This window comes from Zootoca vivipara, chromosome 13, assembly GCF_963506605.1.
Source record: "Zootoca vivipara chromosome 13, rZooViv1.1, whole genome shotgun sequence".
In the NCBI taxonomy this organism is placed as follows: Eukaryota; Metazoa; Chordata; class Lepidosauria; order Squamata; family Lacertidae; genus Zootoca; species Zootoca vivipara.
In genome coordinates, this window is record NC_083288.1 from 36,490,272 (window position 1) to 36,516,940 (window position 26,669).

A 26,669-nucleotide genomic window follows, 5' to 3' on the forward strand; every position below is an offset into this window, starting at 1 on the left:
CTAATCTGTCTTTTATTCATCCTTTGTTCAACCCCCACCCACAGAATGCAAACCCCACTGCAGTGCAAGTTCATCTAAACACAGGTTACGACCATAACACATTTTAGCTACCTTGCCAAAGGTCTCTCCGCACCTATGCCAAAAACACCCTTATTAGCAAAAGTGAGGATTCTAATATGCAATAGTCCAGAACAAACAGGTAGCACTTATTCTGGATCGATTCATGCAGAATTCAGCAGGGCAATTACGTATATGCATCATTACAAAAAATCCGGGGATTTTATCTACTGGACTTCACCCACTTCGACTTTCCCAGTAAACCCAGTCTCTCAAGCTCCTTGCCTTATTTATTCCAATCCCCAGCACCCCACTATCCTCCCATGGCTCTTCCCTTAATGGTATGCTTTTCCTCTTTTTGGGACACTGCTGACACCTTGTGGCAAACAAATGGTTCCTTAAAAAGCTTAAGTAAGACTTCCATGAAGGGACGCGGGTGGCACTGTGGTCTAAACCACTGAGTGTAGAGCTTGCCGATCAGAAGGTCGGCGGTTCGAATCCCTGCGATGGGGTGAGCTCCCGTTGCTCGGTCCCAGCTCCTGCCCACCTAGCAGTTTGAAAGCACTTCAAAGTGCAAGTAGATAAATAGGTACCGCTCCAGCGGGAAGGTAAACAGCGTTTTCATAGTCATGCTGGCCACATGACCTGGAAGCTGTACGTCGGCTCCCTCGGCCAGTAAAGCGAGATGAGCATCGCAACCACAGTCGTCCACGACTGGACCTAATAGTCAAGGGTCCCTTTACCTTTACCTAATTTAAGACTTCCATGAAGGCTGGTTGGGCTTTTTCTCCCACAACCAAGTCTCCAAGGCCAGCTCTACCATTAGGCAGTGTGAGGCAAAGCGCTTCAGGCATCCCACTCCTAGCTGGTCCACTGGCTGTATCCTTCTACTGAAGGACAGGGTAGTCTGCTACCGGTATACGTCCCATCCTGCAACTTAATAACTTCACAGTGGAGGACAGTCTCTCATTGCTGGTTATGATACTAAGATTCAGCTGCCAGGCTTGTGTGCATACCTGCAATGGCTGGAGTGGGGACATTCTGTCTCTCACCTCACACTGAAAAAATGTATTTGGGGAGTGCGGTGTAGTGGTTAGAGCATGGGACTACGCGTAACCTGGGAGACCAGGGCTCAAATCCCTACTTAACCATGAAGCTCACTGCCTCTCAGTTTAATCTACCTCACAGGGTTGTTGTGGGGATTAAATGAGGAAGGGGAGAACCATGAGCATCACCTTGCGCTCCTGGGGGGGGAGGTGAGTTAAGATTGCAATAAATAATAAAACAACAAATTTCCAACCTTATTGTTTACTTCCACACTAGAGCCCTTAAACACAAGAGGATTATAGAGGCACAGCTTTTCTATGCTTAGGTTGGACGTTGAGTTTAAACTACAACCATAAAATATATTGTTGTATGTTGCTGGACTACAACTCCCATAATCTTTTGGCTGCTGGCCAGGCTGGCTAGGTCTGATGGGGTTGTAATCCAAAATATTTGGAGGACATCACATTGGCTACCCAACTAGCAAAGAATTTTCCCATGACCAAGATCTTCTGCTACTGTTTAGCAAAGTTCACCTGCAACGTTGCTGAAAAGATTATTCCTTGGAGGTCCTGTTGCATTACTGTTTCTTGTTCTGTTTCCCCTCCCACCGTCTCAAATTTCTGGGAGACGAATTTAGATAAAATTCTTTAAATTTGGATGGATGATAGACCTCTGCCTCATCCAGAGGCACATTCAACCTGCATCACACTATCTCTGGGTCCAGTTCCCTCTCCCCCCCACAAAAAAAAATCCAGTCGTTACCTCACCAGTTAAACATTTTAATCATTTTAGTTTCCAATTTACACTGATAATCAAAAACCGCGATAGCTTTTTTCCCCACTTGTCACAGGAACTGTGCACAAGTTGCCCCCCTCAGAGGGCAGGCCCTACCCACTTCTGCGTCCTCCCCAACACACCGCTCCCACATTCCACACCCACGGGAACTACCCGAGATTTTTTCCATGATGATTATCTTTGGGAGAGGAATGGATTCCCCAAGATTATTCTCTGGCAACACTGTAGGAAGAGGGCCACTGCAGGGGAGGGTTTGGGTGAGGTGAATATGATGGGAATATCACCCTTTCTGAGGATTAATAAATTAAATAAATCATTCATGCTAAAATCAGGGCTAAAAGAACTAAAAAAAAACCCACAACCCACACCTTGAGGAAACTGCTCCTCACCATAAAAAGCAGAATTTTTGCATACACGTTTACATGTAATCTTCAAAACTCCAAGACTCTGCAGTTTAGCAGTGGTAAACGAGTGCTCTGGGTGGAACTGACACAGTCTCATATTAGATACCCATGTGGTAAAAAACACACTCTGAGGAACAGGCTAGTTGGTTAAAAAAAAGAAGAAGTTAAAACATGTGGCCAATGCTTTGAACACACCCAATTTCCTCTCACACAGCAGAGCAGACACTTTATACCCTTCATGGGCCTCAACCACTCTGTCTAAGAGAGCGAACAAGACTTCATTAGACTCTGACAATTCGTAGCATGAGGGAGCTAACATGCCGGTTTCCTGACACAAGATGGCTGCTGGGGAACAGAGCTGAGTTTTAGTCACCTACTTCCAAGCCCAATGGTGAATCCTGTTAGGACAGGGAGCTGGGCCCCCTTGCTCCAGAAGGCTTCTAGAAGTACCAGCTCACTAAACCAGAGACTCAAGGGATAGATTCCTTTATCGGAGAGGTCGCAAGTCGATGTACCATGACAACAGGCAGAGGTGTTTTCTTAAAAAAGATGCATTCTCTCTTTGCAAGAGGATCTAGAGTCAAATTATGAAGAATATAAGCAAGTGGGCAGCACGGGAGTGAAGAGCGTTGTTGATATGGCGGACCATGTGTTACGCATCCTCGGCACAGTCCATCTGTCCTGATCGAGCGAGCAGCCAAGAAGAGGGGTGTTTCACCAGGAGGGGGGGGAGATCTTTGGAGATCCACGGCAGGATGGAAGCTACATCCAAGCATGCCGATCATCCCAAACGGGAAGGAGGCTGCAGAGGCTACAGGTGTAAAGGCAGTGGCGCAGGACCACACCGTAACACAACCCTGCCAGTGACAAACTTGGCTTCCGTCTTTTGCGTGGCACAGGACACAGACCGCGTATATAGCTTCCTACTCCAGTCAAGAGGCCTGAGGTTGTTTCTTGGCCGCACTTAATCCACCATGCTCATCCGCTAAATCAGGTTGTGTGTTCCTCTTTAGGGAAAGCGCTGCTGTCTTGCTTGCGATCTGGAGGCCGTGAGAAGAGAAACCTGAGTTACTTTTGTGAAATGGTTTCGTAATCACATGCATCTGTGGAAAAGGCTCAGGGGAAGACTCTTCGGCATCACATACAAGACTCTTGAGATCAGAATACCTGGATCAGTAACTTATTGTATGCCTTAACGGCTACTGTATGGTGTCAGAGGTTGGCATCTTGGGTTCCCTGCAGGGGACCCTCTGCCGGGTCCCGTAACCTCTGGGGGCCTGCCGCTCCTCCTTTTCACTGTTGCTGCCAGTTCATTGCGCCTCTTTGAAGATGCAAGTAAGGGCAAGCGTAAAGAGAAGGAAAAGTGTCCGTCTCCACTTGCCCTGTGCTCTTTCTCTCTCTTGACAGAGAATAGAATCATAGAATTGTACAGCTGGAAGGGACCCAAAGGATCATCTAGCCCAGGCATCCCCAAAATTCGGCCCTCCAGATTTTGGGCTACAATTCCCATCTTCCCCGACCACTGGTCCTGTTAGCTAGGGATCATGGGAGTTGTAGGCCAAAACATCTGGAGGGCCGCAGTTTGGGGATGCCTGATCTAGTCCAACTTCCTGCATTGTGCAAGGTGCGCCCATAGGAAGGAGAGGGGAAGCTGCAGCAGTAACAGTGGCAAGAAGGGAGGTGGGGAGATGCTGAGGGTATCTTCCCCAAGGCCCCCCCCCCAAAACCTGCTATTGACTAGATGGCGAAATACAGCAAAATCCTGAATTTGTGTTTCAGTATTGATGTTGATAAAAGTTTCTTCCTTTGCTTCAGGGGCTATAAGAGACACCAAATGTTTGTATCCAAGCGCGCCCGCAATTGCTTTTAGGGATTTTGTTGTCTGCCGGCTTGTTTTATGACTCAAGTTATTTGCATTTTGCCATGACCTTTTGGCTTAGACAAGTAAACTAATCAATATGCCAAGAGGTAGGGAAAATATCTGCCCCTGTGTGAGGATTGTTTACTCCGACTGCCTAACTGCTTCTCCATGAAAATGTTTTTAGAGTAGGGGCCTAATCTACTCGCCCCTCCCCTCCCCCAAGAGGTAAGGGGAATTGCAGAAAGCAAAACAGAAGAGGAAATTATTGTATGGCTGTTCGGAATTAATTTTGCTGTACATATATATAAATAGACTTCAGTCACAAAAGGTATGTAAATAATAATCCAGTAAAGAACTTGCTTCAGAAGACCCCGATCTGAGTAATAGCAATACAGTAGTAATAGTAATATTAGCTCTGCATCCAGGATTCTGTCTGGCCTTTTGTACTCACGTCATTCAAAATTTTTTGCTTGAGCTCTTCATGAGTTAAGGGTCTCTGGTCTTCTTCTGTTATTGGCTCATGGCCAGTTCTGCAAAGAGCAAACATTGAGATGATAAAAATGAAGGGTGTCTTTTGCACTAAGTACTGCAAACTAGTCCTTTTAAAAACAGTTTTTTTCAGGGCTCCTGCTAAGACCAATTTTTATTCAGTATTCATTCCAATTTGTTCATGAGGGATTTATATGACAATAAGCAATCATCCTGATGTACACATCTTCCTGTTAATCATTCGTTTACCCCACAACTTTCAGTGCATTTCCCTGTAACTTTCTAAGAAGTCCAGTTTTGTGGGTTTTTTAAGTGGATTTGTTGTGCTAGAGTGACAGAGTGCTTTAACCTACTTTAAAGGCACAAATCTAAAGTTTTGGTATGCACTTGAATCCCTCCTGCAAAACAGTGACAGTCTGGAGGCACCCAGAGAGATGGAATATGCTGCATCTGTTGAATGTTCTGCCCGTTGCCAAGTTATTCAGAGTACAAATACATTCTGGGAAGTGGGCAGCTGGGTCTAACCCATTGCATCCCAGTCCAACCCTAAAATTTCTTTAAACCTTTCTGCTCAGAAAATTTTCTGATATTCTCCTCTGCATGAGTGCTTTTCCTACCGTGTGTGTGTGTGTAAACCAAGGCCTTTTATGGCATTTAGTCTTGATTGCATTTTTAAAATATTTATCCAACCTTTCTACCACAAATGGGCCTCCAAGGCAGCTTCAAACATAATTAAAACCATCCATTTCAATATAACAATTAAAAAATTATTACAGAATCAGCAACTCACAAACACATACACAAAACAGAAAGCAGGAAATCAGTTAAATGTCACAAAACAAACATGTCTCTTGAGCAAATAAGAACATGCAGAATTGGCAACCACAACTTAATAATGTAGGCACCCAATGACAGAAGCTAGACAGGGTGCATCAAAGAGCAGGGGCCATCCTAGAAAAGGCCCCGTTCTCCATTCCTTCTCCTTTAATGCTGAAGGTGGGAGCAGCCAGAACAGAGCCACAGTAGAATTATTTGTTTCACCAGCTTTTAATGGATCTTATTTTACAGAAAGAAAAATACACTATACATTCTAACTAATGATCCATATGTCATCTATCAACATTATGCCATTGCAAATTAACATTGTTTTATAGAATTCCACAAACGATCTTGATATCCTACCAGGGGGTTTCTCTATATAAATAATGCATTCCTATACAACAGAAGGCCATAATTGCTTTATAATTAATTAATTCTTACTACTGCAGTTCTTTCTTTTACAAATTAGGCATAATTTGAATCTTATATTAATTTCCAGTAGTGTTTTCCAAATATTTTATATTGAGTTTTACAATTCCAATACAAAATACATTCATACTAACACTTTAAGGACTTTATCATCCAGATTGTTTTATAGTAAAATATTTTATGCATTAATATTCTATGCCAAATATCTTTTTTCTCAGTCCCACACAGATGGCATTTGCTGTTTCTTCCGGTGTCTAGCTATCCATATCTGGGGACACTGCCAACATATTGCCCACCATTTTTCTTTCCTAATAGCATAATCATAGGATCCATAATTTATTCATATCCTATGATCTCATCATTTTTCCTTGTAATTTTTTTAAAACTGTAAAACATTTTCTGCAATAACATTCCATACCAGATATCTTTTTCTCATTCCCGTAGATGTTTCTTCCAGTGGTTAGCTATCTGTATATTGGGGTGTTACAAACATATTGTTACGCACCACCCCAATCTCCAAGCAGTGAGAGATTCCAGGGGTTCCAAGTGCTCACTTGGGGTTTGGTTTCCTTGGAACAGGGGTGCCCACTTGAATAAAATGGGCAACGCCCATCAATATTTTTTTGGGGGGGGGGTAGCTCCCTCAAATATTTTATGGGGATGCAAAAGAACTTTGGCCCCTAGGAGTTGGCTCCTAAGTCTTGGAATGAAGGTCAGTGGAGACTGAGGTGTCTTTAGGGTATATGGTTTTATATGCACATGTGTACAACCTGGATAAAGGATTCAGGGGCTCACAACATTAGCAAATGGGTCCTACATCCCCTTTAGGTTTCCAGAGAAGCCCCAAAGTCCAGGACGTGTTTTTGTTTCCCAGCTTCCAGCTCTCGCACACAACAAGTACTCTGGCTATTGCTCTTCTGCCTAGGCTCACATGGTCTCCAGCCAGTTGAGGGGAGTGCGGGGGGTGGGGGGGTGGAGATGGAGACGGGGACACACCTGTCAATTTGCATTTCTCAGTACAGAAAGTATTGATCTGGTGCGTAGAGATCTTTCCTATTCTACTTAGTTCAAGAGTGTTCTGGAAGGTTTCTTTCTATGTGAAGGAAACAGGCAGAAGGTTTCTGTTTGGGTGATTCCTTCAGGGAAGACGAGTACAGCTGGTTTAAAACTGGTTCTGTTATCTTTCTGTCAAGGTCATCATGCTGACTATAACAGTCAGGCCAGGAAGAGCCTGGGTTTCACACACTTTCTTTTTCTATCTCTTTGTTCTGGTGTGGTGTTCTGTATGTTATAGTGTTAAGGTTTAGTCTTTTTATAAGTTCTTTTAAAGTTTAAGTTAAGTCTGTTGCAACTGGATTTCTTGTGGACAGTGCCAATCCTGAATGTATTGGATTTGTGACCATTATGCTCATTTGCCTTCAGTAGCAGTAAAGCTCTGCTGGATGAAATACAATTGCCTCTGGTCTATTTTGGGGGAATTTTGCAACGTGTTTAAGTCCTCCACACGCACGACAACACCTACCCCATCTTCCCAGGCAGAATTATCACTTAGCTCATTCTTTGAGATGCTGACGAGTAGTTAAACTGGACAACTAAAGCCATTACAAAAAGAATACACACTCGTAACAATATTTTCTAACATCTTCCCTTAACATATGCTCATTCAGTTTTCCTAATAACATAACCATGGGGTCCCTCATAAACTCATATCCTATGCTCTCCAATTTTCCTTGTTACCGCAACCCAAAATATCTGAACTTTCCATGATCTCAGTATAGAACACCCTTTGCCAACCTGGTGCCCTCCAGCTGCTGGGCTGGCAGGGGCTGATAGGAATAGTAGTCCAAAACAGGTTGATACAGAAAATCTTAAACATACGGGCAGGTTCATGTGGGGTTAGGCAGGTCTCCTTACCCAGCAGTGGGTGGCCGAACAAGCATAGGCTGTGCCCGAATCTCAGGTTTCTGCCCCAGAATCAGTTGCACTGTCTCCAGAGTGTCGTAGGGCAGATCATGTTTCTGAGAAAAGAAGAGGCAAGGTTTATTGATTGCTTCCCCTCCCACTAGAGATTTAAAATAAAACACCCTGATGTCAACTACTCTGCCCCACCTATTAATCCAGATCTATCTATTCTTCCTACTAGATCAATTAAAAATCTGAGTGACATCACTGGCTGCAGCTAATATGAGAATTTTGGTTTTCAGTTTTTTTAAAAAAGGTTACTAACCCTCACAATTGCAGAAATGCATTTGATAAAATAAAAGTAAATGTGTTAAGGGATTTGAAATGAGGCTGGCAAAGCAAAAGTAATATCACGCTTTCAAGCCCTGTGGACTCCACTGCAGAGTTGCAAAGTAATTTCCCCCTGCACCAGGACATTTTGAAAAGAACACATACGAACAGTTATATCAGAATGGGATTAAAACCCTAGACTATTCAACAGGAAAGATTTGCAAGCAGGTTTGTCTTGGAAAATCGATAGGGGTTTTCACTCTCAACAAAATACTTTTCACACGGTAATTGCAGCAGGGAATTGGGCTCAGAGAAGAGAGTCAAAAGGTTGTCTCCTCCTCTCCCTTTCTCCATGAGCCCTGATCCATCCCTTTCTCCTGCCTCTGTTGTTGTGTTCTGCCCATCCACCCTGCATACCTCAGACTTGACGACAGAATACATAGCCAACAGCTGGTTGGTCTTTTGTTCAATCAAGCCCAGGTAGATCGCAACATTCTCATCCAGGGCAGTCGTCGACCCCCCCAGCTTGTTTTCCAGCACTGAGTAGTCACACTGCAGTTTCCAAAAGAGAGCCTCGATTGCTTTGAGAGGAAAGAAAGCAAAATTAATGAACCCCTGCCCACCTACACAGCTCTTAACTTTAAGCACTCATTTCCACTCACTTCCTAGAGAGCCTGGAAGTCTTGAGGTCAACCTGGATAAGCATCAGGGGTCAGCCCAGCGAGTGGCACCCCTTCCCCAATTCAAGGTGCCTAGTACCTAAGGCTTGCCAAATTATCCTGCACATGAGACAACACCCTGTCCCCCAACATAAATACCTCTCCCTGGGAGCAGAAATACAACAAAACAACAACAACAACAACAACAGATTTATCATTTTTCTGCTCTTTCATGACACACAGAATTCGCTGCCCAAGGCAATGGTAGCTCCAGCCCTGCTAAGAGTCAACTTGATAAATGGTGGCCTGGTTTGTATGGTCTTATCTTGGGATTTAATGAGCCAGGATACACATGAGCTACTGCTGCATGCAGGTGCAAGGCAGCTCCTTTGCTCAGCCCTGCAAGCAGGCGGCTGAACAAGCCAGGACTCAGCTGTCTACCATAGCTGCCCATTATCTGAAAACCCAGAAACTATGGTGAATGGCTTACAAACCAGCCAGGGTCTTAAAATCACCTTTAAGCCATGGCTTAATATCCTGGCTAGTTTGTAAGCAATTAACCATAGCTTCCAGGTTCGCACATGTCAGGAAGTGAGGAAGAAGCCATTGATTTCCATTCCAACCTGCGTTTGCTGCATGCAGCGCTGTTTCCATTCCACTGCAGTTTGGCTTCTGACAAAAAAAAAGGCCCTAAGTTATTCAGCTCACTGTCCACTGTGGTGGAACTTGACAGAACTTCTGACATTATTTCACACCATTCGCTGCATGATGCAAAGCGGGAGGGAGAGTCATCAATTGTGTTTCTTTTGCAAGCTTTAAATGGCAGCAGCAAATACCACTCATATTCACTAGATTGCTTTCCATCCCTGGCATGGGATGTATAAACGAGCATTGGCAATTTCCACCCCCCTTCCCATAAGAATTCCTCAACAGCCCTATGGGAAGCTATAATTGATAGCCGAGTCCTGGCTTGTTCAGCTGCTCACTTGTGGGCAGAGCGAAGCAGCAGATAACACTCATTCACATCCTGGCTTACTGAGCCAGGATATGATAGTGCAGATTTGCCCTGCATGTTCTGTACTTTTTGTCTACATGGCTCTTTGGAAGCTATCTTCAACTGGCCAGCCATCAGCCCATCTTGTGACTATGAATTCCAAGAGACAGGCTGGAGTCAGGTGACAGCTTTCTTTTGTCTGTTTTCCCAGAAAGCTGAAGGCAATTTGAAAGAAGGGTCCGTTGGGAAAGGAAAGCCTCTTAAAATCACTCAGCTTTTTTAAATGCTGCATTTTGTCTTCAGTTCTAATTACACATTGCATGGAAAATAAAAATAATAAAATAAATTATTTCCTTTGTCCCACACCTACTGGCAACCAATTCCACAGGATATACTTGAGTATTACTATTTTGACAAAATGATATTCTCTCCCTTTTCCAATTTTGCCTTTCAGACCTCCCCCCTCCTCAAGCTTATCTGTCTGCTGAGGATGGTACAACCAGGATCCGTGCTATTTTCTGTGACTATCTATGCCTGTTGGCTCATCATCCTGTTCCTCAAGGGAGTCTGTGGACTGCATCAGGCCCATACAGCCTTTTCAAACCAGAACTCAGAGCCATTTCGCTTCCCACCACTATCTCAGCTACTGGCAAGGAACCACAACCGCTTCTTTCTTTTAAAAAAATAATAATGGTGCTGAATGTAACAGGGCCTGGTGACTAGGGCTGGGCACCAGCATTCGGTGTTAGAATGTGAAGCCTTTCATCCTCCATGATCTGTGTAGTGCTAGCCTAGCACTCAAACCTGCCCAATAGTGAGAGCCAGTGTGATGTAGTGCTTAGAGTGTCAGACTAGAACATGGGAGATCAGGGTTCAAATCCCTCCTCTGACATGAAGCTCATTGGGTGACCCTGAGCCAGTCACTGCCTCTCAGCTTAACCTACCTCACAGGAGTGTTGTGGGGATTAAATGTGGAGGGAGTGAACTGTGTGTGCCACCTTGTGCTCTTTGGAGAAAAAGGTGGTATGTAAGTACAGTGGTACCTCGGTTTAAGTACACAATTGGTTCCAGAAGTCTGTACTTAACCTGAAGCGTATTTAAGCTGAAGCGAACTTTCCCACTGAAAGTAATGGAAAGTGGATTAATCTGTTCCAGACGGTCCGTGGAGTACTTAAACTGAAGCGTACTTAACCTGAAGTGACCTTTCCCATTGAAAGTAATGGAAAGTGGATTAATCCGTTCCAGACGGTCCGTGGAGTACTTAAACTGAAGCGTACTTAACCTGAAGTAAACTTTCCCATTGAAAGTAATGGAAAGTGTATTAATGTGTTCCAGACGGGTCCGCAGAGTACTCAACCTGAAGCGTACGTAACCCGAAGTGTGAGTGTAATTGATTCTGGAAGTCCGTACTTAACCTGAAGCGTACATAACCTGAAGCGAACTTTCCCATTGAAAGTAATGGAAAGTGGATTAATCCATTCCAGGCGGGTCCACGGAGTACTTAAACTGAAAGTACTCAAACCGAAGTGTACGTAAACAAGGTATGACTGTACAATCAATCAATCAATCAATCAATCAAGTGCTGGCCAGATTCCTGCACTGCTGCAACCTTGCTGTGAGAGCTCAGCAACTGCTATGAAAAGTGGCACCCTAAGAATCTAAATTTTCAGTGCAAAGACAAAACCAAGCCCCAAGTTCAGCAGGCTGCAAAGGAAAGCTTCAGAACATGTTTCCAATTCCTACGATAGTGCCTCCACCATCTTTCTCTTCCTGACACACAAACACAGTCCCTGCTTACCGTTCTTGAGCTGCTCCCAAATCTTGTGGTGACCCTTCAATGCCAGCTCAATCCGGTTTCCCTCTTTCACAGCTTCCTCCTGCTGTGCTTCAGCCTCCTTGAGCTGCAACAGCTGCTTTCCCTCTTCCTGGGCATCGTGCTTTTGTGCCTCCTGTATCTCATGGTAGAGCTAGAAGAGTGGAGGAGCAAGATGGAGAAAGCGGGGTGTGTGTCATTCGTTTTACTATTACAGGAAGTTGGCAAAAACAAGGCGCACTTGCAAGGGATGCGTGGAAGAGATAAGAGGGTGGGAGGGCATCGTTCCTGAAAGAAGCTTGTGCAAAAATAACACTATGGTGCTAGGACATCTCAAAAGGGGGAAAGCCCTGATGCAATGTGGTGCAGCCCAAGGCTTATTTGGGTAAGCAGAGGACACCCACAGCATACATTTAAAGCAGATTCAATGCACATAGCTTTCCACAAAGAATCTTGGAATTCTAGTTTACCCCGGCACCCATAACAAACTACAGTTCCCCCCAAGCTACATGCTTTAAATGTATATGGTGGGGACGCACACTGCTTGTTTCTGCGCTTGTGTTGAATAAGGAACTGGGAACCAGGAAGCAAACTTCAGCCTCGTTCAGCAAGACGCGGCAGGAATCCCTGCTTGCTAACAGCAGCAAAGGTTGGAAGAATTGGGGAAGAGGGTGGGGAAGTATGGGCTGGCATTGTGATGATGACAGCATTGTGTAGACTGCAAAAAAAACTTGCTTGCACGAATATCACTAATTCTGTGATAAATTGCAATATTTTTTTGGGGGGGGGGGAGGAACCAAGACACAGCACTCACCTCAGTGATTTGTTCCCATAACTGCTCCTTCTGATCGTTTTGATCATTGACGTAGTTGAACTGAGCAAAGTTCCGTTCCTCATCTGAAGTGGGGAAAGAAAAACATCGGTATCAGGTGTTAACTCGCATCCCACTGCCTGAACCAGCCAGTACCCAAACTGCTTCAAGGGCAGCCCCTATGGAGGGTAAGGTCCCAGATCTCATTCTGTTCTTCCTGAGCCAAAGAGACCCAGAGGACAGCCACGGTTCAAAAGGAAAATGGACCCTTTCCCATTGCAGCCCCCTGCCTTGCCCATCACCTTGCACGTATACATTCAATGCAGCATCCAAGGTTGGAGCGTCGGTGAGTTCCAGGACTTGATCCACAGTGGTGTGTAAATTTTCAAGCATCTCCTCCTCGGGGTCTTTCCGTTTGGACTCTTCCTCTGATTGAAAATAAAGAGAATCTAGGAGCCCCGGTTCCTAGGGCAACCTCAAAGTCATGTGAATCCCCACCTCAATCAGAGACATACATTAAAGGAGTGGGAAAGCCGCCCATCTTTTTAATCACTTGCCTTCACCAAAGCTGCAACATTTCAATTATTATAAACCGCAAGAGGAAGCAAGATGTGACGTGCAAACCAGCGCTCGTGGCTCGATTCTCCTCCAAAAAACCACACGAGGAAAGCAAGGTGGATGTCCCCCTATGATAAGGTTGCCACATTGGGGGCTTTTTAGCTTAGAGAAAATGGGTGCAAGAGGCGACAAGATAAGACATTTATAAAATTATGTGTGGCATGGATAAAAAGGTTTTCTCCCTCTCTCATGGCAAGAGAAATAGAGAAATCCCCATGAAGGTGAGCGTTGGAAGATTTGCATGGAGAGAAACAAACCGTAAGCGCTGGTTTGTTGCTGCTTTTCAGTAAGCCATAGCAATGGCTTGCCATTGACCCAATTACTGTTAATAATTGCTAAGCCAAAGGAAGTAGGCTGATTGCTTTAGAAATACTGTTTTACCCACATGCAAATTTAAATCAAACTCACATGATAATTTATTAAAACTCACATGATAACTTATTAAAATGTTTTAATTGGGCTGCAGCCATACTCTTTAGCCAACTATTTCTCTGAATACAAAAAAAGTTGATTAAAATGTGTGTGTGTGTGTGTGTGTGTGTGTGTTTGGGGGGGTAACTTAAGATTACACAGATTAATTAGGTATTAACCCCCAAGATCCTCTGCTTTAAATCACAGAATTCTTCCCAGAGAAGCCAGCAGTCCTGGCTCTGAGCTGTCCCACTAAAAACCACGACATACACTTGCCTCCCAAAGGCCAAGGAATACTTCTGGCACCAGACAAAGAAGCAAAGACTGGCCCTTTTCTCACAAGCGTCTGATTGTGCAGTTTTTGGCTGCTGGTGATATTTGCTGTTGGTAAGTTATACTGTATGGTGATCTTGCTTCTGTAGATCCAAACAGATCTTGCTATTGTGGGGGGAATTTACTACAAGCTTTTGTGGAATTTAATACATAACTTTTAGTTTTGCTCATTACTAATTCAGGACATCTTGATTTTCTAACTGCCTTTCACAGGCATGAGTTCCCAGGGCAGGTTACAACAATTTAAAAACACAACATTAAGAACAGTTAAAGCAGAATACAATTAAGAGAATAGGGTGGACCCTGAGATATGTGGGCCAGGATAAAGAGGTGCATCTTCAGTAAATGATGAAAACCACATGGCGAAGGTGCACGACACACATCTGTGGAAAGGGAACATAGTTTAGGGCTGCCACAGATAATGCCCTCTCCTCTGCTGTCCCCCTCAACTTTTGAAGATGGTGGAACTACCCTACGACATTCTAAATCCCAGAGAGGGTCTGTAGGGAAGCAAGTGGGTCTTTCATATATTTGGTGCCTAAGTCATTTAAAGCTTTCAATCCTAGCATGAGCACTTTGAACTCTTGCCACAAGACCACTTCTGGGCGTGTGGGAATGAATGACTAGCCCCTAACCATACATCACACACACAAACCTTTCTTTTTCTTGGCCTTTAGTGCCTCCTCCGTCAATGTTCTCTCCTGCAGCTTGATGGAAACGAAATCATACAAGCGCTGGTCATTCTCTATCTGGCGGCATAATTCTTTCATCTCCGATTCATACTGTGCTACATCCTTCTTTGCCTTGTCCTGCAGCTGGCCTAGGCGCGTATTTGCCTCATCCCTATATTTACCCCAGTAGACAAATGGGATGGGGACAAGGTTTGGATATGTGTGAGAGAACCACCAGCAATTCCACTCCCCAACTTTTTTTCATGCTCTTATCCCCATTCCTCCTCCACCCCTGAAATCTAGCACAACAATGAGGAGTGCAAGTGACAGGCAGGAAGTCCTTGTTTCAGATACAGTATTACTTTCACTATTTAGGAGAGGCCACAGCTCCCTGGGCATAAAACATATCTGCATGCAGAAGGTCCTATGCTCAACTTCTGCCATCTCCAATTATGGAATCTCAGGTAGAAAAGGCTGGGAAAGGCCTCAGCCCATGATGCTGGAGAGCAGCCGTAAGTCAGGACTGACAGTGCATTGTGTTTGATGGGCTGATGGTCTGGTCCACTCTAATGGAAAGTCTTATGGGGAAAGGCAACAGCACATGTTTTCCATCCAGCAGTTCTCAAGTCTGAGCCTGGCCTCCACCTCCAGCTAAGAGCTCCAGCTACCGCCAGCTTCTTCATGTGCCTCCTCCATGAGAGGTCTGGAGGGTGGCAATGCGAGAACGGGCCTTTTCTGCAGTGGCTCCCCGTATCTAGAATGCTCTCCTCAGAGGCTTCACTGGCGCCTTCGTTGTACACCGTTAGGCGCCAGGGGAAAATGTTCCCCTTCAACCAAGCCTTTGGCTGATAAGACATCCAATGCCCTTTAAAAATGTGTTGGGGAAGGGGGGTTATTGGGTTGTCCTTGTTTTTATTATGTATTTTGTGATTTTATAATGTGATTTTATGTTGTGAACCGCCCTGAGACCTGTGGGTATAGGGCAGTATACAAATTTTAATAATAATTAATAGGCTCTTGGACAGCAAGGCTGGGGAAAAGCCTGAACCAGTTAGGAACAGACAGGACTGTGTTGGATGGGCCAGTGGTCCGACTCCTATGGCCAAATGCCCAACATCCAAGTCAGGACGCTGGGAGTGTGCTTCAGCGCTATGCACAGCGCCTTTCCCCTGCCCACCATTGGCAAATATAGCTATGCACCATTGGCAAATGTAGCTATGCAAAATTAAGCATAAATGCTGCAGGTCTGCATACATTTCTATGGGGAAGTAGTGGAGATTAGTGGAAGAGCCTCTGCTTTGTGTGCAGAAGGTTCCAAGTCCCATCTCCAGGCATGGCTGAGAGATACTCTGGTCTGTAACCCAGGAGAGCTGCTGCCAGTCAATGCAGGCAATATTGAGCTAGATGAACCGATGGTCTTTATGGTCTGACTCAGCAGACGGCAGCTTCCTACCTTCCTCCTATATGACACAAGTGGGAAACCTCCAGCCTGCAGGCCACACCCACTGGCCCCTATCTGATGTCCTATGTCATGGGTAGGCAAACTAAGGCCCGGGGGCCAGATCCGGCACAATCGCCTTCTAAATCCCGCCCGCGGACAGTCCAGGGAACAGCGTGTTTTTATATGAGTAGAATGTGTGCTTTTATTTAAAATGCATCTCTGGGTTATTTATGGGCATAGGAATTCATTCATCCCCCCCCCCAATATAGTCTGGCCTCCCACAAGGTCTGAGGGATAGTGGACCGGCCCCCTGCTGAAAAAGTTTGCTGACCCCTGTCTATTTGATGTCAGGTGTCGGGCAGGTAGAGATGCAGGTGCCAAAGCGCAATCGAGAGCCTCAAAGTGCACTCCTTTGTGCACTGGAAAGGGAAAGCAGGCTTTGGCTCTACCACCCCACCACCTGATGGTTTGGTAAAGCCTTGCGTTCCTTAAAGCACCATGCAACACAAGCTTTGGGTGGTGCTGTGAAGTCCCAACTATGTGACATCAGCAGCCCTGACCGCATGTCAAATTTGGCCTGTGTGGCTGCTTGGGTCTGGCAATGATCTGACCTACAGAGCCGAAAAGGTTCTTCAGGCTTGCTGCACAGGTCACAGAATCCTGCTTTTCCTGGTGCAGAATTTCCATTTTAGTGCAGAGGATATATAGCCCTGTCTTTTATATTAGAGCGATGCTTAGAAGCTAGGACTTGGAGGGAGTATGGCTATTGCTGATTAAGTTGTCTCAGTGCCATGAATGGATGGAGGCATCAGGACAACGGAGGAGCAATGAAGAACCAGGGCATGGACATGAGCAAGGTTTCTGCAGGGACACTCCTCCCCGCCCCACCATGCTTGAGTACTCCCCTTCCGCCAACCTTGCTTCGTAGGCTGCAGAGGATGCGCTGATGACTGTGCCAATGGCTCTACGAGTTTCCAACAGCTCCTAGAGGGGGAGAGAGGAAGCCTTCAGATCCAGTCCCTAATTGCCAACGCAGCCGTACCATCCTGTTCACAAAGCTCTATCTCCTCACTGTAGCCCAATCACAGCTCTTCCCTTCTTCCCTAACCATTGTCATCCACACCATAGCAGGAGCACAGTCCATAGATTTAAACTCCACATGAATCTGCAAGTGTTAAAGAGGTCCTGTGAACTGGCCTTCAGAACCTGCCCTGTCAAACCCAAGAATCAGAAATCCTTCGGTCCAAGTGGCTAGGAATAAGGCAGGGGGCATCATAATTTTTGTTGTCAGAATCTAGTTGGTCAGCTACAATCCCTAGTTTAATAAGAAAAAAAACATACTTTCCAAAATGCATGATTTAGCTTTGTGGTTCTCTCTCAGTCAATAAAAAGCCTTGATATTTTTTTTTATTACCACCCTCAACAGTCAATCATATCCTTCCATTCCATGTTGGAGTTCTCTCCAAGCAACCAGATCTCACAATTCTATAACAGAACCTTCCTTAGTCTATATCATGACTCCAGTCCCTCTCAGAAACTCTCTTGGGCAATTACATCCTGTCAACTCCCCTCAATTTTCTCCTAGTGTGAATGTACCGTCTCTAGACGTTTATGAAGCTGTTCAAAGCGATCGTGTTCAAGCCGGAGAATTTCTAGATCCTCACGTAGCTGTGAATTCAAGACGAGCTGAGAATTGAATTCTGTGGTGGTCTGGAAATAGAAAAGTGGAGTGAGAAACTGAAGACAAGCCAAGAATCCTGGCTCTCAGCAACCCTGGGCACTTGCAACCATTTTTACCCGGTCAAGCTGATTCTCAACTGTTCCTATCCGCTTCAGCAAGTTGCTCTTCTGTTCCTGGATCAGGGTCCCAGTGCCCACCACCAGCTTCTGGTCAGTTAAACGCTTGTTCCAGTTTTCGATCTGTCAGAAATGAAGAATGAAAGGAGGGAAATGGGATGAGAAACCCAATATTTGGGATAGAATCCTTGGCTCTCGGATCCCCTGTTCTAAGGAATTTGACCCTCAAGTCCTAGCTGCCAATTCCCTCTGCTTTTTTAAAGCCCTCACACCCATTTTTAACCCAAAAGATCCTCCTCTCCTTTCTAGAGTTTCTCTTCAGCTGGATTTTTTTTTTGGGGGGGGGGAGACAGGTGAAGGAAAAAATCTTGTTCTTGGTACCTGCTATTATACTCCACCCCCCCACCTGGAAGGCCTCAAAATCCTACCTCAGGACACTACTTCACATCAATAAATGCCGAGCAACTTGGTACTTAGCTCCCTTCTCCATACCTCTTTATCAAGCAGGGCTATCTGCTTCTTCTCTTGAATTATTTGCTTCTTCACTTCATCCCGCTGTCCCAACAAGGAACGGAGAGTTTCACCATGGGCCTTTTCCTGCTGTGCACTGGCCTTGCTCTCAGCCACAGTATACCTCTGCAGGAGCTCTTTGTTATCCTTCTCCAGGCGCTTTATCTCTGCCCTGTCCAAGAGAAGCGGCCCAGAGACTCTGAGGGGCGGCAGGATGACACGGCGAGACACAGCTGCGTGGGCACGTATGGGAGCGTCATGGCAGCAGGTGTGCTGGTGAGTTTTGGTTGGGATTGGTGGCAGCGCCAGCTCAGAGGAGCTTTTGAGACACTGCTACAGAAACTCCTGGAAAGCTGGCAATTTGAATCTGAGCATGCTCACCAACTCTGGATGGGACAAGATGGAATGGGGAAGGGGGGGATATACTCTCAAAAGAGAGCAGGCTTCAACAGTTCAAAATTAGCAGCTCTGCGTAAAAAGACACAATAAATTTCAGGGCTTAGGATGACTTATTGTGCCTTTACATGCCTATGAAACAAGCAGTGTTGGGAACACAGAATTTCTGATTTCCCCACAAAGCAAGCACTATGTTTTGTGGGTCAGGGTAGAAGGGTAGAAGACTTCAAGGTTCTCAGGGGCAGGGATGATGAGTAACGTTCGTTAAGTGATCTAAACCAGAGTATGAAGAGAGAGAGGAATCCTAAATTCCCTGGGAACGTTTTGTACTAAAGGGGAAGGAAGAGGTTGGACACACAGAATCATGAGCACAAGATCTGAAACCATGCCAGCATGCAAAACCGCATAATGGCAAGAATCAAATGTTTGTACATGCATGTACACATATGTGATAGATTGTGGGGAATGGAATTTGGCCGCATGTGCTAAAGAAAGGCAGGTTATAGGCACAAACATGCCTACACATGATGTGACCAAACCAATTGTCAGCTGTGTGTTGCCAGGAGCATATCAGTTGCTATGTGCCCTTGTGTTAAGTCAGTATCTGCTTCAGTATATGAGGTGGGGATTATTTCTTAATGTTCAGCTTACAGCTCTCTCCTTGCAGGAGGATGTACAATATTCAAACGCTCCCAAATCCAAAACTGGATGTTTCAGAGCAAGAGATGACAGGCCCCTGGCCCCCAACTCTGTGCCAAGAAAAATGGACAGGAGATAGCACCCCCTCAATGTGATTATATACCGCTCTCTTATCAAATTGTGGCACAACTGAAAACTAAAAGTTAGACAACTGGTCCAATGAAAGCAATTAAAGGCTGGTGATAGGCAACAGGCTTGTTTCTCTTAGAAATCTGAATATGATGTAAAAGAGGGATCACCTCATGGTGCACGCACAACTCATTCTTGCGCCCAATAAAAATATTTTGCAGGATTTGGTATAGCCTCCAAAACCCAAATGCATACACTCTGATGGTCTCTCCCAGACCATTTCCAGCTATCTAAATAACTATGTCTATCTCCAGCATAAGAGCACAGTAAAACCATGACGTTCCTGCTGTGAACAGGGGAAAACAAAATGGATCTCCAAAATGGATCCAGAATTTTAGCAAGGATATGAGATGGATACATACTTCTGCCTGCGAATGATTTCATGGGATTCGAAAGCATAGGCATGACGGTTGCCTTCTAGGAGACGAAACTGGCGCTGGAGTTTGGCTAACTCGCTTTCGGCTAGTGGAACACAAAGCCAGTGAAGCAACAGGTGGTTTGGGAAGAGAGAGGAAAGAAAGGTGGTTAGAAAGTCCAGCCTATCACACCTGGAGCAAGAATTAGGGCAGATACTAATGTGGTCAAGGATTACAGAAAGAAGGGAACTTCCCTGCTGTGTTTGGCACAGATTGGATGAGCACAATCATGAGCAACTTAATCACTACCAGTGTTGTTCCATTTATAAAATGAGCTCCAGTTGGCTTTGTTAGGCTTGAGACAAACAGATGTTTTTAAGAGAGCCAAAAGGGGTTTGAGAGAGGCTTCGCTTTGCATGAACATGCCCCCAGGTTTTGTCCCAATGTCACTTCTGAACAAAGAGGTTTTGCAGGTTCCTGCAACAATAAAAAAAAGCCTCTAAGACCTGCCTGCCAGAGGACAAAACTGGTGGCTGTGCAAACACTATGACTTTAAAGCACATGGTTTTCCTCATAGAATTCTGGGCAACGTGGTTAGTTAAGAGTTGCTGAGAATTATAACTCAGTGAGTGCAGACCCTCCAAGTGTCCCTATTTTCCAGAGATGTCCCCGATTTAGAGAAGCCATCCCGGTTTCTGATTTGATCCTGGAATGTCCCACTTTTCCATAGAATGTCCCTATTTTCACTGGAGAAATGTTGGAGGGTATGGTGTTATCTGACCCCCAAGCCATCTGAAGGCAATCCTGTATGAGGAAGTTTTTAAATAATGTTTTATTACGTTTTTATGTATGTTGGAAGCTGCCCAGAGGGGGTGGGGCAATCCAGTCAGAAGTGTGGGGTATGAATAGTAAAATTATCATTAAGGAATGGGACATCCCTATTTTCAATGGATAAATGTTGGGCGGTATGCGAGTGCCCAGAATTCTTTGAGGGAAATAATGTGCTTTAAAGGTATGGTGTATACACAGCCTTCATGTACACAGCAATCCTTCTTTCAAAGAGCCTTCCATTCTCTGAAGAAGAAACACACACACGCAGGGCCGGTGCGTCCATTTACGCGGACTAGGCCATTGCCTAGGGCACGAAAATGGAGGGGGCGCTGCCGAGCCTGCCCCGGAAAACCCCCTCGCCGGTAGTGGCGGCAAGCACTCGCAGCCGAAGCCTTCAGCTATGGGCGCTGCCGCCACCCGCCCGCTCGCCAAGGAGCCCCCAGCGTCCCCAAAAGGAGAGCTCAGCGCCCTCCCGCTCACGGAGGAGACGCTGTGAGCTCCCTAGCGGCTGCAGCGAGCAAGTGGCAGCAGCGCCCACAGCTGAAGCTTTCAGCTATGGGCACTGCTGCCACCGCCACCACTCACTCGCTGCAGCAGCCGCCGCCGCTGAGGAGCTCAAAACGTCCCCTCCACAGGCGGGAGGGCGCCACGCTCCCCCCTTGGCCCGTGCTCTTCCCGCCAATGGAGGGGATGCAGGTGCATCAGCGGTGTGTGTGCGTGTGTCATGACGCATGCGCCAGGAGGTGTTTTTGTCTAGGGCGCAAAAAGCCCTAGCACTGCTCCTGCACACACGTGTCAATGACCTCCATGTAGCCAAAGGATAGGTCTCTTTGGTCCAGGCACACCCAAACTTCAGCCCTCCAGATGTTTTGGACTACAATTCCCATCTTCCCCGACCACTGGTCCTGTTAGCTAGGGATCATGGGAGTTGTAGGCCAAAACATCTGGAGGGCCGCAGTTTGGGGGTGCCTGCTTTGGTCACTATCAGGTTCCTGAACCAGGGAATCCTTGAGTCTTCAGAGCTTGGTCAGTTCTGGGAGGAATTGGAAGAGCTGCTTTTGCACTCCTGATCTAGGCAGCCCTGATGTGTGGCATGCTTTGATTGGTGCCGAGCCCAATCATTCAGTGCAGTTTATCAGGAATGGATTGTGGGAAGGACTGAGGAACAGAAGAGGCTGTGTTGTCTTTCAGGGGAGGCAGCCAGGGAAGCAAAGCAATACCTGTTCCCTCATCATCAGGACATGATTGCATTTCTGATCAGGTGGTAATAGTGCCAAGAACGGACAAACCCTTATTCTACACTCCAGCCTTATGGACTTCTGGTCCCTTGGCGACAGACAGGCTCGTTTGGTTCCTCGACTGCCATTTTTTGTTCACTCCCAGCAAAGCGAATGACTCACGCTCTGGATCCTCACAAAGCCACTGACTCATGCCCACATGTGTCCCCCGTATGCTAGCAAGGATTTGGACAATTTGTACCTCCGCTACTTTAATTTAGTCCCTGCTGCTTTTCAAAGCCAACATTCACTTAAGAGGCCTAGTTCAAAGAGTAATTCTTACAAGCTAACCAAGACATGTGGAAAACAGCCAAGGCGCCCAGGTTCTGTCTCTTTGGCCTCATTCTTTGGATACAAAGGCCTTATTTCTCATCCCTCTGCTCCCTTTCAAAAGCAGTCTCCTTTAGCAACATTTCTGCTTGGCTTGAAAAATATCCCCCAACTCCTTCCTAGTCACCCTGGCAAAAACTGAAAGGAAATAGATATTATTTCATGTAGCTGTCAAAGAAGGAAATACCCTCCTAGCTTTATTTTTTTAGCAGATTTTGCAGAACTGTCTGGTACCTTCAGTTTGCTTCAACCTGGGATCAGTTTCAGTGAGAGTCTGATTTAGTTATACACATTTCACTGCAGAGTGTGAGCTACTAGCACAAATCTTCTCAGTAAAAATATTTATTATTGCTGCTTTCATAGCTTTTCACATACATGCACTGGCCTACGACCACAGCAATATTGTCCATGAAAAGCCTTTATAAAAAAATACCAAGTACATACATACATACATACATACATACATACATACATACATATGATGACATGGGTGCTTTATAGTAGAGACTTAGGCTGAGAAGTGTAATGGGAAGTTCCCTAACCACAAGAACGTTTGCCATAACCTCAGCTGAATATCCACATGTTGTCAATGCATTAAAATGCATTACAACATGCAGCAATTCAGAGAAGCCTGCACTAACCCCAAACAGCAAGAGTGTTCTGCTGATATTTCACAAAGTTTGGGGGTGGAAGGATGGCGTGAGGGAAAACAGCAGCCGCTAAAACACTATGGGAAGAGCAAGAATATATATGGATTTCAGTCTGGAATAATCACATTGGTGGAAACAATACTGCAGTGAGCTGAGCGAAACCAGGGCAGGCCCTCACCAAATCCAGACTTCAGCCATCATAGCTAAAGGATGCCTCCCTGTTCAGAGACAGTAGACCTCTAAATACCAGAGGTTTGGGGCTAAATGGGGACTGCCACTTCCACGTTCTGCTTGTGAGTTTCCAAAAGCATCTGGCCAGCTGTCAGAAACAGAATGTCTTGGATCCAGAGAGACTTAATCCAATCCAATGAGACTTTTATGTGCAGAGACTTAGTAAAAGCAAACTGAATGGAGAAAGTGGGCCAGAGAATGACCTTTTCTGTTTCCCTATTCCAATGTGTGTGTGGGGGGGGGGGTGATTTTCCATTCAAATGACAAGCTCCATCCAGGGAAATTAGTGTTACAAGCTTCCCACACCAATATTCCCAAATGCAAATTCTGGCTATGCAAGTGTTCCTACAGCGGTATCCTCACTTCCCTCCATAGGAATTTACCAAGGCCTTCCAAGTCCATGTCACTGCCATCTGAGCGGAGGCTTGAAGCAGATTTGTAGAACGGCATCTTCAGTTTCTTCCTGCCGGTGGAAAAAAATGATAAAACAAAGAGGGAGGCTAGCAGGTGAGAATCACTGTCATAAAATAACTAATTCATGGAAAACAGTGCAGCATACTGCATAAAACATTTGAACGGGGAGACCCAGGTTGGAACATTGCTTGCCATGACATTTCCCAGTCTGATATTGCGCCAATCACATGAGCTTAACTAAGGGGGGCGGGGGGCAGCTGTCCCCCCAGATCAAGTAAAACAATAGAATTACTTAACTGACCAATCACATCAGTTCTCCCCCCCCCCAACAAAAATACTGGCTACGCCCATGACCAGTCACTACATCTTAGTCCAGTGGTTCTCAAAGTTTTTTCTCTGGGCCAGGCTTTCAGAATAAAAATTTGCTTGCGCCACACTGTTGTTTTTTATTGATAAGAAATACAATGGAAAACAAAAAGAAACAACTCCTAGCAGTGCTTGATTTATAACACTGAAAACTACATTATGAAAAACCATCCATATTCTGCAAATTAAAAAACAAATATTTTGATACTAATCTACACTACACTACACTGAAGTGTTTAATCAGGCATCTCCAAACTGTGGCCCTTCAGATGTTTTGGCCTACAACCCCCATGATCCCTAGCTAACAGGACCCGTGGTCGGGGAAGATGGGAATTGTAGGCCAAAACATCTGGAGGGCCGAGGTTTGGGGATGCCTGGTTTAAATGTTTCTTGGATTGTCCACGAATCTTTCCGCCACACTTGCCATCATCACTTGCCACACCTCAGGGGTGCTAGGACAATTAACGGCAAGGGAGCAAGACATCTCTATTCTGTATTCTGAGCTCCCTAAATAAAAACATAAATAAATCCAAATTAAAGCACACATATAAAATGGCAATCCAACATTTTCTCCCGCCAACTGACATACATCCTATCAGTGTGCACGACACCACAAAAACCTCTAACCAGCTGCATGCATCTAAATCAGGGCAGGGCTCAGCTTTGTTCCTGGCAATTATATTTTCATGTGTTTTAGAGTCTGGCAAACTGCCTTGCAAGGTCAATGCACCCTGAAAGGCAGGTTTTAAAAAATAAACTTCATTCTAACTCAGTACTTCATATCCAGTCTCTTCTGCTGCAATAGCCAACATCCATTACACAGTATCATAGAGTTGCGAGGGATCCCAAGAGTCTTCTAGTCCAGCCCCCTGCAATGCAGGAATCCTGCTCGCAGCTATCATTGGGTGGGTTCAAACCACCAACCTTCTGGTTAACAGCCAGGTACACTGGGCCCATTGTGCCACCTGAGGACATTTTGTGCCTTCAGTATTTCACCTTTAAGAAGCTCCCATCCATCTTGATTTATCTTCTCTTTGAGTATTTCTGACCTAGTAGTTCCTTTAGAAGTACTGAAAGACTTCTGAAGGTACCAAGACTGTTCAAGAGCCCAGACTTATAAATATAATCATTTCCCTGCTTGCCTGAGGTGGCAGACAACTGCCTCAAGATCCCTATACCTGGGAAGCTTCACAAGAATCCCCTCTTTCTTTCAGTGTTAAGACATCAAATCTAGGGGGCATTTGGGCTCAAAAGGCAATATATAAATTACTTTAAACAAATGATTAACATAGGTGGTGGTAGCATTTAAAAAAGTTGTGGGCCAGAAACTTGTGCAGACTTATTTGCATACCTTCCAACATTTCTCTGATGAAAATAGGGACAACCTGTTCAACAGCAACAACAACAGCAACAACAATAATTTTGTTATTTATACCCCACCCATCTGACTGGTTTGCCCCAGCCACTCTAGGCTGCTTCCAACATATATAAAAACGAAACAAAATATTAAACATTTAAAAACTTCCCAATACAGGGCTGCCTTCAGATGTCTTCCAATAGTTGTATAGTTACTTATCTCCTTGGCTCGAGGGTCGCATAGCTCCACACCCTCCAATGAAGATAGGGACATCCTACCACACCCTCCAATATTTCTCCAATGAAAATAGGGACATCCTAAAGAAAAGCGGGACATTCCAGGATCAAATCAAAACTGGAACGGCTCCTGTAAATCTGGAGCTATCTCTGGAAAACAGGAACACTTGGAGGGTTTGTATTTGCAAGGATGCAAAATACAAGAAAGGGGTAAGCCATACAGTGTGGGTGATATGATCACTGGCAAGGCTCTCACATGATACAGCTGCAGAGTGAAAACTTTTAAGCAGTCTCCAATGCAACAGCCAACCATGTAACAACAAGCCCTTAAAACTAGGGTCTTAACGGATCAACTTCTCAGTCACACAGAGGATGCACAAACCTTGTAATGCCCACCTCTTTCTCCTCGAATTTGATTGGCTGAAAAACTATGCATGTAGTTAGCAGGCTGGGCTGGGGCTTTTTGTGGGTTTGTTTGTTTTTACTATTCCACTGTGGTTGCCTGTGTGGTGAAAAGGAAAGTCCACTTTTCATTTTAAAAATGAACATTTAAACTAAAATCAGGTGTGCATACAGCATTTCCCTTTGTTGCCTTTATTGCTTTCTTGTGGTCCACCTGAATAACCACAAAAAAGCTGTTGTTGTTAGTAACATCTTAGTAGAACCACCCTTCCTGAAACAGAATAACCTCTGGTACTTAGCACAAGACACACCGACACACACACCATGTTAAAGTACTTCTTAAATATATCCCATCCAATAGTTTCACGACCACAGCAAGCAGAATAATGCATTAGCACTCACTAAATTGTTTCCCAAACTTAAATCTGCTCATCTTTTTTCAAATCACACATCTCCCACAACCTTCTTCATATACATACCATTCCCCCCTTTCCATTCAAATTCATCCCATGCCTTTTCCCCCTATACCTAAACACCCTCTTATCCAAAATCTGTATAAAAATGCAGCTTTCTCAGCATCTGTGACCTGGATTAAATCAGCCCCACCCACCTGCTCCAAAAGCATTAACTAGAAGTACCTTTGCTCTCTACTGGAGAGCCACTCTGACAGCTATGCACTTTATAGGCAATCAGTTTGGGGGATGCTGTGGTGCAAACTCCTGGGCTCTCCTGCCAACATCACACGTTGCCTTTGTCAACTCAGTTGTTAGCAACCGTCTCCAGGAAATGCGTCAGCTCTTCACC

General features: G+C 45.2%; 1 protein-coding gene across 2 annotated transcripts; it reads right to left on the minus strand.

Annotated features, from left to right (window-relative positions):
* Nucleotides 1-1,869: 1,869 nt before the first annotated feature.
* ODAD1 (outer dynein arm docking complex subunit 1) lies at nucleotides 1,870-26,669 on the minus strand. 2 transcript variants are annotated; one of them, XM_035137051.2, is made up of 15 exons: nucleotides 26,504-26,669; nucleotides 23,474-23,553; nucleotides 19,778-19,877; nucleotides 18,174-18,363; nucleotides 17,682-17,804; nucleotides 17,481-17,594; nucleotides 16,801-16,868; nucleotides 14,428-14,615; nucleotides 12,713-12,838; nucleotides 12,414-12,496; nucleotides 11,585-11,753; nucleotides 8,551-8,714; nucleotides 7,816-7,919; nucleotides 4,616-4,694; nucleotides 1,870-3,343 (listed from the first exon to the last, which is right to left on the minus strand). In XM_035137051.2, the coding sequence occupies exons 2-15, from the start codon at nucleotides 23,538-23,540 to the stop codon at nucleotides 3,236-3,238; spliced, it is 1,683 nt and encodes a 560-aa protein (XP_034992942.1). In that variant the 5' UTR covers nucleotides 23,541-23,553; nucleotides 26,504-26,669; the 3' UTR covers nucleotides 1,870-3,235. The 2 variants fall into 2 exon arrangements, with proteins under 2 accessions (XP_034992942.1, XP_060137619.1); XM_060281636.1 differs by lacking the exon at nucleotides 26,504-26,669 and adding an exon at nucleotides 25,860-26,478.